The sequence below is a fragment of the Marmota flaviventris genome, chromosome 17, assembly GCF_047511675.1.
Source record: "Marmota flaviventris isolate mMarFla1 chromosome 17, mMarFla1.hap1, whole genome shotgun sequence".
Taxonomy (NCBI): domain Eukaryota; kingdom Metazoa; phylum Chordata; class Mammalia; order Rodentia; family Sciuridae; genus Marmota; species Marmota flaviventris.
The window spans coordinates 73,632,182-73,645,419 of record NC_092514.1 but is presented as its reverse complement, the minus strand read 5'-3'; the positions used below and the strand labels follow the sequence as shown (position 1 = coordinate 73,645,419).

Below are 13,238 nucleotides of genomic sequence, written 5' to 3'. Positions count from 1 at the left end.
ATTAAAAAAAAAAAAGTTAAAAAGAGAACCACCACATGACCCAGCCATCTCACTTCCTGGTATATACCCAAAGGAGATGAAATCAGCATCTTGAAGAAACATCTGTATCCACGTTCACTGCAGTGTCACTCACAACAGCCAACACGCCGAAAGAACCAAGTAGAAAACACAGACACTAGATTACCAGGCAGCCTTAAAAAAGGACACCCTGACACATGGGACAACACAGTCGAACCGTAAGATACCATACTAAGGGAAACGATTCAGACGCAGAAAGACAAACATCGCGTGGCCCCACTTATATGTGGAGTCTTTTTTTGTCCATGGCTGATCGGGTAGGAGAAAACGAAAAGCTGCTAATTAAAGAGTATGAGGTCAGGCGTGTTGGCCATGCCTGTGACCCCATCAGTTTGGGAGGCTGAGCCAGAAGGATCCTGAGTTCAAAGCCAGCCTCAGCAACTTAGCAAGTCTGAGCAACTTGGCAAGATCTTGTCCCCAAATAAAAACTAAAAAGGGTTGGGGATATGGCTCAGTGGTTTAGCTCTCATGGGTTAAATCCCCGGTACAAAACTAACTAACTAACTAACTAAATAATTAGTATTGAGTTCCAATTAAGCAGGGTGAGTAAGCTTCTGGTAAGCTAAGGTACAACTTGGTGACTTCCGTTAACAGTATTGTATACTTGAAATTTGCTAAGAGAGTAGATGCCAAAAATTCTCATCAAACACATACAAAATAATGTGATAATTACACAAGGTGATAGACATGTTAATTACCTTGATTGTGGTTATCAATTTCACAACATATACTTATAAGAAAACATATTGTATGCCACACATATACGTTAATTTTTAATTTATCAAATATACCCCAATAAAACTAGAAGAAAAAATCTAAAACTTTTGTGCTTTAAAACATACTATCAAGAAAATGAAAATCCACACCATGGTAAAAATTACTTGCAAATCATACATACGAGACACTTTTAAGTAGAACATATAAAGCGTTCTCACAACTCAGTAATAGACAATCCAATTTAAAAATGGTAAAAGAACTGAGTAGACATTTCTCCCAAGAAAGATACATACAAATGCCCTAAAAAGCATGTGAAAATATGCTCAACATCATTAGCCAGATGATGGTGCAAATCAAAACCATAATGAGCTATCACTCCACACTACTAGGAGAGCTTAGTTAAAAAACAGGAAATAGTTGCAAGAATGTGGAAAACCTGGCTCTCTCATTCACTGCTGGTGGGAATGTAAGAAGGGACAATCTGGCAATTCCTACACAGGTGAGCTTCAGGAGACCACATGAGCAGGACTTCACTACTACAAGAAATTGGAAAACATCCATCCACACTAAAGCTACACAAACATTCATAGCAGCATTATTCATGATACCTGATGAACAGAGAGTCACGTTTTTGAATGGACAGTGAAGTAGAAGAAAGAAGTCACAAAAGACACACAGTGTAGCATTTCAAGTACATAAAATGTCCAGAACAGCAACCTACAGATTGAAGGTAATCAATGTCTGCCCAGGGCTATGGATGGGGAGACGGGTGGGAAGGAGAAATGACTGCTAATGGGGATAGGGATTCTTCTTTTTTCTTCTTTACCACATTCATTAATATGAAACTTATTAACCCAGTTTTAATGAAAAGGAAGCTGAACATCAAGACACATTACAAGAATGCAAATGACATAAAACTTTAGGAAGAAAAAAATTTCAGCAACTTAGACTATGTTTCTCATTATATTAGAGATTCTTCTGAAGTGATGAAAATGTTCTATAATTGATCATGGTTGCACACTTTATAAATATCATAAGTTGTACTGAATTTGCACAGGATTTAATCTTTTTTTGGTGGTGGTAGTGAGGTTTGCTAGGGATTGAACCCAGGGATGCTTTGCCACTGAGCTTCATCCCTTGCTCTTTTTATTTTTTATTTTGAGATAGGGTCTCACTAAGTTGCTTGGGGGGTCTCACTAATTTGCTGAGGCTGACCTTGAACTTGTGATCCTCCTGTTTTAGCCCCTCCAGTCTCTGGGGTTTGGATTTAATGAATTTCTTACATGAGCAAATCGTACAACGTATGAATTGTATCTCAACATAAGTTACTAGACCTCCCAATCTCATACTGGGGACTGGACCCAGGGGTGCTCTACCACTGAGCCATATCCCAGCCTTTTTTATTTTTCAGACAGGGTATCGCTAAATTGCAGAGGCAGTCCTGGGATTTGTGCTCCTCCTACCTCAGCCTCCTCAGCCACTGGCATTCACCACCAAACCTGGCAAGCTACTCTATTTAAAAAAGTGACACCTACTGACTCTTTTCCAGATTTTCTATGCTCTTTTTAAACAAGAGTAAAACTTACTATTTACACTATTTCTAATTTTTTTTCACATAATAGAATAAATATTTTTGATCATTTGTAGAGATCATTTATTTTTAATATCTCCTAAAGATAACTGCTTAGTGGAATGAGTTATTCCAATGGGCAAAGGTATAAATGTTTTTAAGGCTTTGATACTTATTGACAAATCACTTTTCCTAAAGTGATATAAGCACCCATCCTCATTAGCAGTGTGGACTTACGCATGCAAGTGCCCATCTCCCACAACACTGAGAATAATCTCCTTATTTTGTGTGTGGGGGGGTGGGATGGGGTGTCCTTACCATGGATTGAACTCAGTGGGGCACTAGACCACTGAGCCACATCCCCAGCCCTTATTTTATATTTTATTTAGAGAGAGAGTCTCGCTAAGTTGCTTAGTGCCTTGCTGTTGCTGAGGCTGGCTTTGAACTTCCTGCCTCCTGAGCAACTGGGATTATAGGCGTGCACCACCATGCCCAGCAAGAATGATCTCTTTGAAACTCAATAAAAAGTTTCAATTTGCCCTTCTTGTGGTCAAGCTATGACCAGCTCTAATGGAGCACTTGGGCCTTTCTCAACAGTTCCTAACAGCTCTGCACCACATCCTGCAAGCACTTCCTTGCCTCTTAGGTTATGTTGATGGACTGCAGTTTAGCATTTTATTAACAAAAAAGCAAGTCTTTTGGGCTGGGGCTGGGTCTCAGTGGTAGAGTACTTGCCTAGCATGTGTGAAGCCCTGGGATTGAAACTCAGCACCACATTTAAATACATAAAAGATCCACCGACAATATATATATATATACATATACATACATATATACATATATACATACATATATACATATATACATATATATATATATATATATATATATATATATATATATATTTTTTTTTTTTTTTTTTTTTCCCCTTTATTGTTTGGTTTATCTGCTTACAAGGCTATTCTCTACCCAATTATTTTCTTCAATTACTTTCATGGTTTGCTTTTTAAATTCAGTCTTCAAATGGTATAAGGTGAGCATAGATTCCTGTATTTTCCTATAGTCAACTGCCTGAACTTGCCTGAGACCTACTTTTACTGAATCTGTATCACTACTTGGGGGTGGAATTGAGTCTAGACTGTTCCACTAGCCTTCTAGTTCCCTGTTTTCAAATTAATTCATAATAGTTTTAGAGTTAATCAGGGTAAGTCTCTCACTTCTGACTCTCTCAGCTGTTTTCAGATATTTATTCTAACAGAAGAACTTTAGCATGATTTAGTCAAGAGCAAAAAATACAGTTGCACCAAATGTTCTAGAAACGCATTACACTTACATTCAGTTCAGGAGTTGAGTGCTTTTGGATGATAAGTAGGAACCTTCTTTGCACAGCCTCCTTCAGAGCACCAAGTGGAGGAGTGTCATGAATGACTGTAGAAGATCACTTAAACCTTCTTTATCCTGTGGCACCTCATGATTCACACTGCCCCAAGGACCCAGGAACCATCCTCTCAATGTGCTTCCCAACAATCCTGGGTGCTCACCTTTGGATGCTGCCCTCTTTCTCCATATTTCAACATCCATTCTCTCACAACCGGGCACTACCACATAAACAATAGCTCCATGATGTAACACACATGGCCCCAGATGTTAGTTCCTCATTTTGGAGAAAGAGCTGAGACAAAGCCTGCCGACTTTCAAGGAAGGACATCCTGAATCTGGCCAACCATCAAGAGCCAACAGAGGGCTTCTGTGTTTAGGAGCAGGGAGGCTGCATCCAGTAGTCATCACCACCCTTTCTTATCTACATGCTCACCTGCTCACCATGTAAGCCAGCATGGCTTTCTAGGGCCCTGGAAACAAGAAGGGATGCCCCGAAAGGGCCTACTAAAAACATCAACAGTCTTCATCGACTGGTAAATGGCACTTTCTGTGAGTTTGCCTAACCTGAGTCCTTTCCCCCTGATTCCTCTGATCAATAACGGTTCTTGGGGCTGGGGATATAGCTCAGTTGGTAGAGTGCTTGCTTCTCAGGCACAAGGCCCTGGGTTCAATCCCCAGCACCATACACACAAAAAATGTTCTTCTGACAGACAAGTCTCTAGACATTCAAGAGTGAAAGGCAGACTTCAGATGGTGGTGACCTCCCATCCTATAGGACAACCAGGCTATGTCTCACTTAATTACATATGTAGCCTAATTTATAATTATGAATGCACTCCTGAAGGTGCATAAAACAAGCCTGATAAAACCATTCTAATGATACACTCCATACGCAAGCCACCTCCCCTGTCCACAAGGCCCTTTCCAAATATAGGCTACTCTTGGTCAACAGCATGCTTTAAGTCATCTGAGCCAGCCACAGATGATCAGATCAAGAATTTGCCATATTCAAGACAACCAATGAAAACAATTGTAAACACTTAAGGGCTACAGGGTCTATGTCACAAGACCCCATGGCCTCTAGTGGGCTGCTCCCTATGGAGAAGAACTGGCACTCTGAGATTCTCCTGCTGGGGAAACAGAGAAGATGAGAAGAGCCAGGGACAGAATTGGAGTTGGATGCTTACTTGCTTCTGAAGAAACCGTAGGCATCCATTATGAGAATCACTGGCTCTGCCTGGCAGTATGGATCCAAATCCTAGAGCAGTAACCACTGACTAGCTGGTTAGTCTTGAGCAAATTATTAAATTTCTCTAAGTCTCAGTTTTATTTTCTCTAAAATACAGAAAACGAGCTACATGTTATAGAACATTTGAAATTACAGAAGGGAAAGCACACGGAGTTCAGCAGCCCGTAGCCAGGAAGAACTCTCAGGGGATGAGAGTGACTGTCCTTACAACTCCCAGGTTGCGGGAGCCACTGTTCTGCTCCGAGGAGTGGCAAACAGTCCATCTCACCTCCCTGGGAACTCCTAGAGAACTCCCCGCAGCTGGTGAACCCGAGTGCTCTGCAGCCTCCACACACACCTGGCTCAGGTGGGCAGTCATATAATCATTCACACACCTGCCATGTTAGACCTTTATGAGAAGACTAATGTACGCTGAAGCTGCATACCTGGAAAAATGAAAATACTGAGGGATCGTCAATCCAAAGTTACCAGGGAAAGGGGAAAGGCAAACGCTGAAGGTGCTCCTGAACAGTTCTTGAATTTCAGACACAGAAAATACTTACTAAATGCATCTACTGCCTTTGTCATATTGTTCTGGGCAGACCTGAGAAAATAAAAGAAAAGTAAGTTTTTCCCTTGAAAATTAGGAAAACAATAAAAACATTACCCAGATACTAAAACAAAGGTGCTAAGTGGAAATCTCATTTTCATCTCAGTTTGTGAATGTTCTGTCTTCTCCATGGCCTGGCAGATACGTCCAGTATTCCCCAACACTCCTGGCTCCAGGGACTCCTTCAAGCCCCAGGTCCTAGATGCAGACACTGTGTTCAATGTGCCATCCAGCACCTCTGTGTTTTGAACAACGGAAGACAGCTCTTTATTATCATAATAAATTCATTACATACGTTCATGTACCTCCCTTTTAGAAATGTCACTTTGGGCAGAAGAGAAATATACCCCATCTTGCTAGTTAAAAAAAAAAATAAAAATGATCTTTAAATAGTCAATTTCCCACTATCCCTCCTATAAAAAACTAGGTCCTCAAGACCACTAATGTCCTAGGTGTGACATGGCTGGGATACAGAACAATAATTTGGATGAAAACATGGGTTTTGGAGTAAGAGTACTAGTTTGCCCCTATTAGTCCTGTGACATTAGACAAGTGACTTCATTTCTCTAAGCTTTATTTCCTCATTTGCAAAATAAGGACTCTGCCACTTACCTGTGGGAGTTAAATAAGATGATGTCATCAAAATAAACTGAGAATAAGATTAAGATGACAGCGTTTTCACAAAGATTACCCTACCAGCCAAGTCTACTTCTCCTAGATCTTTAAATATAGCATGTTTTAACCAAGAGGAGTACTTTTTTCTCACCATCAAATTCACAACTTTCCTGGAAGCAAATTCTATGTAGTTTCTGTTACCTGGCAGTGCCCTCAGACCAAAATCTTGTACTTTAGCCCTCAAAATAAGTAAGAACTGACTTATATTCTGCAGACCATTAAAATACAATCAATTCAGCTGCAAATCACTTAGGATTCAATGAGATAGTAAAGAAACTCATTTTACATTTTTAAAAAAATTTTATTTGCTATTGGGAATTGAACCCAGAGGTGCTTTACCACTGAGCTACATCCCCTGCCCTTCCGCAACTCTTGATGCCAACCATAATGCTATACCCCTTCTCCACTTCATATTTCTATTTAAGATACTAGATGGTTAAGGTATGGGGCTCCTTTTTAGGGTCATAAAAATTTCTAGCTGGGGCCTGGGGCTGGGGCTCAGTGGCAGAGTGCTCGCCTAGCATGCTTGAGGTGCTGGATTCGATCCTCAGCACCACATAAATATAAAATAAAGATACTGTGTCCACTTACAAAAAACTAAAAAATACTTTTAAAAAATAAAGTTACTGTGTTCACCTACAACTAAAAATATAATAAAAAAAAATGTTCTAGCTGGGCAGGTGGTACACACCACCAGCAGCTCAGGAGGCTGAAGCAGAAAGATCACAAGTTCAAAGCCAGACTCAGCAACTTGGAAGGACCCTGTCTCAAAAAATAAAAAGGGGCCAGGGATGTAACTCAATTGTTAAGTGCCCTTGGCTTAAATCCCTGATACAAAAAAAGTAGTACTATAAAACCGGCTATGCTGAAGAATGCACAATGGTATGAATGTACTAAGAAGTGAATTGTATACTCTAAATGGTGGGTTATGTGGCCTGTGTTCTATCGCATTAAAGCTTTTAGGATAAAGCTTATTTCTGTGTCTCCCACCCCACCAGAAAGTAAGCTCAAGAATGCACAAATTTGGTTGTGTTCAATTCTCAATCCTCTGAACAATCCTGGAATAGCAGAGGCACTCAAGTACAGGGGGAAGGGGAGAAGGAGGGACGGAGGACAGCGGCAGGCACCAGCAAAGAAACTCCCAGAGGTCACCCCGCTAGCAGGTCCTCAGAGATGCAGACCAAGCATTTGAGATAAAGGACAGACTAGCAGCTCTTGGACATCTTCACATCACTGCTGAAAGGCCTGCACGTGGGATTCTTCAATGTCAGTTCCGACTTACACCTTCAATGGCTTCGAACCCCACCAGTGACAGGCAGACTCCTCACCTAGCATTACATGATCTAACGTGAACGCTGTTCTCACCCTCCTTCCAGCATGTGGCACCTATCTGCCCCTCTTCCTCAGCCTGGTTCTGGCAATGGCCGCCCACTGAGCCTCACTCCTCACCAGGGGAGGTCTCAGGGAGCACCCCCAGCCCTCCAGCTCCCCACCCATTTTCTTCCTAACCACTCACCCTTTTAAACTTAAGTCCCATAAGAGAACTTGAGTCTTGTCCCTCCAAGGAAGCCAGCACATGGAGGAAGAGCCGTCGTTTTTCCTCGTGCCATGTACGATTAATGACGCTTGAAATTATGCAGATAAAATTGATGAGCACAGCTGATTCTCTGCCAACGGGAAGGGAAGGCTGCCCAGGGACGGGGACATTCGCCACCACCACGGGCAGGCAGCGGGTGAGCGGGGCCCTGGCCGGCACCTCCCTCGGGGGCGTGTCTGGCGTCCCTGTCCCCTGCAGAGGGCATCTGCCTGCAAGCCACCGGGTCCCCCGCGGCCCCCCGCAGCGAAGCCGCAGACTCACTGCAGTGAGCCGCTTAATTAAAACACCAGGACACGGTGACAGAGGACCGCCCCGGTCCAGCCTTGGTGCTGAGTCAGTGGCCGCGACATCTGGCGTGTGCCTGGCGTGTGTGCGTCTGTGAAACTACGACAAGGGTACAAGCCGGTCTTTGTCCGGCCGCCCTCCCACACGGGTCATGGCCAGCCAAGGGCAACGCCGCGGTCACAGAAGCTGAGATGGGGAATTCAGAGGACCTTTGCCTCTGCTGACCTACTATCAAGCAGCCTGCGTCGCTCCAGATGCTCCCAGGCTGCGAGCCGGCCCTGCTCCCCCTCCCTGCAGGCCCCAGGGGTGACCGCGTCCAGGCTCAGTGTTACCAGCTTGTCCGGGGATCCCCGCCTCCCAGGCACAGCTGAAGTCCCCACCCTAGTTCCGAGTGCGGCCCTCTTTGGGGGTCAGTCTTCACAGCCCTATTCCTGCTGAAATCAGAGCCTGGGGCCAGTGTCTGTCCAGCAGGGGAAGTCTGGATACCGGCCTGCACCCACACAGGGAGGCCTCCAGAGGGTGAGAGGACCCCCACTTTGCTGTCTTTGTTACAGCAGCCCCAGGAGGTCCACACCGCTCCTGCTGAATTCACATCTCCCATTCCAGGAGGGGCCCACATCAGGGAGGTCAGGCTGGCCCTGGCACAGAACTGAGGCCTTCATAGCTTAGCCTCTACGCTGGCCTCACCTCTGCCTCCTTCCCTCAACTGCAGGGTCCAATACGCCCCCCTTTACAAATAAAGAAGGGAGAAGAGCACCCTACATTCAAGAGGGCGTGGCACCAAGCACACTGCAGGCCACCAGGTTCCCTCCCCACCCCCAGGAAGGTCACAAGAGGCCCCACCTATCTGGCCACCTCCAAGGGGCCTCCCTGGCCCACCCCCTGCACTCACCTCACCCTAGTGCTCCCAGCTCCTGCCACCAAGGGTGTCCTGGGAGCCTCAGGGGTGCAGAGGCTGAAGGAGGAATCCTCATACCCTCCAAATCTTCTAGACCTGAGCCCCACCCGGGCTCTAGTGCCACCCCGCAGGCCCCACACCAGGGACACTAAGGACAGTCCTTTTGCGCCAGTCAGTGCAGACCCATTGGTATTCCACAATGTGCCAAGCCCACAGCCACCAGGTGGTGTACTGGGGGAGACCGCTGAGCTTTGGCCTTCCCCAACTCTTGGTGCTCACTGTAATCCCCTGGGGGGCATTAAGAAACTGACCCCCCATCCAAATCTCTTAATGGAGGGGCCCGACCTGGCTGTGCCCGAGGCTCTCGGGCATCCTGCTGCAGCCAGGCTCAGAGCCCATCTGATGATCTCCTAGACCTACCTGGGGAATTCTCCTGGGGAAGGCGGATTTGTTTTTATTTTTAACAGCTTTTAGTTGTTTGTCAACCGTATCTGGTAATAGATTCAGGAAGCACCTTCCTAAGGATATCCCCCGTGGGGGCTGAGCCGTTTAAACCACTCGGTCCTGTCTGAGCAAGATGCTCCCTCCCACCCGCGGAGGACCTCAGGTCAGGGCATCGCACAGCCTTGGGTGAGTCAGAGAGGGGCCCGCTCCCTGGAGAGCCTGCCTCTGGGACTTGAGGTCAGCAGGAGCCTGTCAAGAAGTGAAGGCTTAGAGAAAGGATCCGGCTCTCTGTGGGCTGCAGGGAAGGGGGAGCATGTGCATGTGTGTGCAGGGGGTGTGGAGAGGCCCACTGTGTGCATATGAAGAGCAGGCATTTGCACAGGCATGCACGTGTGTGTGCTGCCGAGGCGGCCTGAGCATGTGCCCTGTGTGGAGGGACGTGTGCGTGGGCGTGTGTGTGTGCATACATGTGTACACGCATGTGCAACATGAGTCGTGACAGGGATGGCAGCAGGGGGCATCTCCCAATCCTGGCCTATTCACCAGGGCCTCCAAGTGAAGCCACCCCATGGTCACTGCTCAGGCACTGGGATGGGCAATGTGGCCACTCCAGGCCCCAGGGAGCAGCCAGAGGGCTGGTAGAGCTCTGGGCAGGTGAGGGCTTGGGGTGGAGGTTGAGGGAGAAGCCCCCGCAGGCTGCGAGGAACCACTGGGGTAAACGTCTGCCCTCGCGGACTCCTGAGGACGACGGTCCCCTGGACGTTGTGCGGGCTGCCAGGAGCAGGCAGGAGAAGCTCCCCGTGTCCTCCAGGGGTCAGTAACCAAAGCACACTCCAGCCTCTGGCCCAGGCCCTACCCAGTCAGACTTTGCTGGGCAGCACTTCCTCCAACCTGCGGACAGCGTGGGGCGGGGGGCCTGACAGACCGATGCTCCCCACTCACCAGGGCTTTGGTGTGGCTGAGCCTGGGACAAGGCGCTCCAGACGCCCTCGGGAGTCCCGCTGCATCTCAGGTCTCTGAGGACCCATGAGAACTTTGCCCACTGCTCTGCCTGAGGCAGGTCTGGCTCCCTTAGCCAAGGCCACGGCTCCCTGACCGGGCCCCTTTCCTCTCCCTCCTCCTCCCCACCCTCTGACTTTCCTGCAGGAGCCTCCAGGCTGGGGAAAGGTCTCCTTTTCATTCTTTGCAAACGTGGACTACCTTGGCGGCCTCTGCTCCACGGACAGCCTGTGCACCCCCTGAGCTCTCTGCCTGGAGGGAGCAGGGGTGGGCAGAGCGCCACCTGTGGCAGTGGGCGCTGACGGGAGGCAGTCAGGCACACCTCTGCTCTGAAGTGGCCTGTGCCACATGAACTGCAGGACCCATCAATAAGATGCCACCGGGGCGAGACCCCAGTGAGGGGCGCGCTGTTCACCTTGCCCAGAGCAGAAGCTTGCCTGTTTCAGCACCAGCACTCGGGGACAGCTCCCCAGCTGGCTCCTTGCCTAGGGGCTTGGTGGCCTTCAGCAGCAGAGGCTGCAGTGGGCGCCTCCTCCTCCACAGCCTGCTGCCAGCTGCACTGTGATTCCCGAGGGCCTGCCCCACCCCCACTCACTTGTTCCTCTCTCCTGAGCCTCTTGGAGACAAGCATATAACCTAAAAATAACTCTGGCGTGTGGCCTCAGGCCTCAGGGATAAGAACCTCCCAACCACTAGTTCATTGAGTGGCCTCCTCAAAACACACCCGGGCCCAGCCTCCTCTCCGAATTCAACGCGACTGCTCCATGGGAAGTCCACCTGGGTTCCTGGCAGAGCCCAGGGTGGGTACGAACTGCCGAGGCTGAACAGCTGCCCCCAACAGGAGCTCCCAGGGCCCTAGTGACCTGAGATCGCTGATGGCTTTGTCCCCATTCAAAGTCTCCTCTGTGCCACGGAGCATTAGCACTAGAGACTTTTCAGAAGAAAGTGACATCTAGAAACACACATCACCAAGATGGAAGGCAGGCTCGGAGAGGAATCTCATTCCTGCTAGGAAACCACCTGAGAATAAGTTAATGGGTTCACAGAGAAAACTGGATTCACACTCGAAGGACACCGGGGCCTGCCTTCCTTAGGCCCTGGGGCAAAACTAGAGATCCCATCCAAAAGTCAACGAGAAGGAAGAATGGAGCCCACCCAGCACCAAATCGCTAACGTGAAGAGAAACCGTGGTGACGTGGACCATGTCACAGCTAAGCACTTCGGCCCCTTGGAGGGAAAGACGCAGAAGGAAATTTAAGAGATGTGCACAGATTAGATTTTCTAACACACATACAACTCACATGGATTTATACCTGGGATGGAGAACCCCTCCAGCTCCATGAGAAGACGGACCCGGCAGGAAGAGTCAGACCAGGAGGCCACGTTTCCTACCAACAAGAAGCAACAGCCGAGCCAGGATGGGACGCTCGTGGCTGTCAGAAAATGCCAGGACGGGACATCGCGTGCATGCTACCCTCATCTAGCAAGTCTGATCACCCTAAGAACGGGGCCTGTGGCCAACAGGTGGGACTGCCAGGTGACAGAGTCACCGTGGAAACCAGTTTGGTATATTCTCATAAAGTTGAATTTTCATGCACCCTAAACCCCCGCTGGAGGGGGGAAACTGTGCATCTAAGTCTAGACCCCAGAGAAACTGCCTCAATAGAAGGGTCTGTCTCTCGGGTCTGTCCTTGGACGGCTGAACTAGAACACACTGTGGGTTCAGCACCGGCTTTCAGGCGGCTCCCAGCCTGGAGTGGGCTCTTCAATGACCTGAGAAACCCTTACACAGGTGCCCCAAGTGACATGGACATGAGTGAGCATCGCAGCATACACCGTTCAAGCCAATTTGGGCTTTTTGTTTTGTTGTTTTGGTACCAGGGATTGAACCCACGGCTCTTAACCACCGAGTCACATTCCCTGCCCTTTTTATTTTTTATTTTTGAAACAGGGCTTTGCTAAGTTGCCAAGGTTGGCCTCAAACTTGCAATCCTCCTGCCTCCATCTCTAGAGTTGCCAGAATTACATGTGTGCACCCTAGCACCTGGCTCAGACCGATTTTTAAAGCAAGAAAAAATGTTCACAGACAGCAAATACTGACGAATAATTATGGCACAGTCACACTGTGGAATATTACACAGCAGTGGAAATGACTGGAAAACAGTCACGTGCAACAGCACGGACAAGTCCGACGTAACCACGGGTGAAAAGACAGGCCTCGGAGGCCAGGACAGTAGGTGCCACTGTCACACAGCTCAGAACCAGACCAAACCTGAACCACACGTCGTTTATAGACACACACCTATGGGAAAACTCTTTTTGAAAAAAAAAAGGCAAAGTATAATCACAAAATTCAAGCCATGGGTTTCCTCTGGGGAAGGCGGAGGAATGGGAGGTGGGATCCAGGGCCTCGCGAGCCTCTCCATCTTGAGGAGGACAGCGACACCAAGGAGGTCAGCTTATCCCTGGTGTCCTCACGTATCCCACGTACTTTCATAGGTAACCTCCGTCTTCCCTCTCTGCTGCACGCGTGCGCGCACACACACACACACACACACACTCACACAATCTTTAGCTCCACCCTCTCCCCAAGCACCAGGAACTCCATCTCTGACAGATGGTAGGAGAGGGACCCCGGAGACTCAGCAGCGGAGAGAGAGTGGGCACCACCCAGCCACCCTAGCACCCACCCTCCAGGTGGCCCAGCCCCCACAGTAGGCCCAGGAAGGAATCTGGTTCCAGAAGAGAAAGCCCCCA

At 48.2% G+C, this 13,238-nt stretch overlaps 1 protein-coding gene across 10 annotated transcripts in view; it reads right to left on the bottom strand.

Annotated features, from left to right (window-relative positions):
• Positions 1–5,697, bottom strand: part of LOC114082692 (UNC93-like protein MFSD11) — a 36,339-nt gene extending 30,642 nt beyond the window's left edge. For 4 of the 10 annotated variants that reach the window (XM_071603546.1, XM_071603549.1, XM_071603547.1 and 1 more), the window contains exon 1: positions 4,933–5,697. In XM_071603546.1, the coding sequence (XP_071459647.1) occupies positions 4,933–4,957 (25 nt within the window). In that variant the 5' untranslated portion in view covers positions 4,958–5,697. The other 6 variants (XM_071603545.1, XM_071603543.1, XM_071603544.1 and 3 more) reach the window with 6 other exon arrangements.
• Between the last annotated feature and the right edge of the window lie 7,541 nt (positions 5,698–13,238).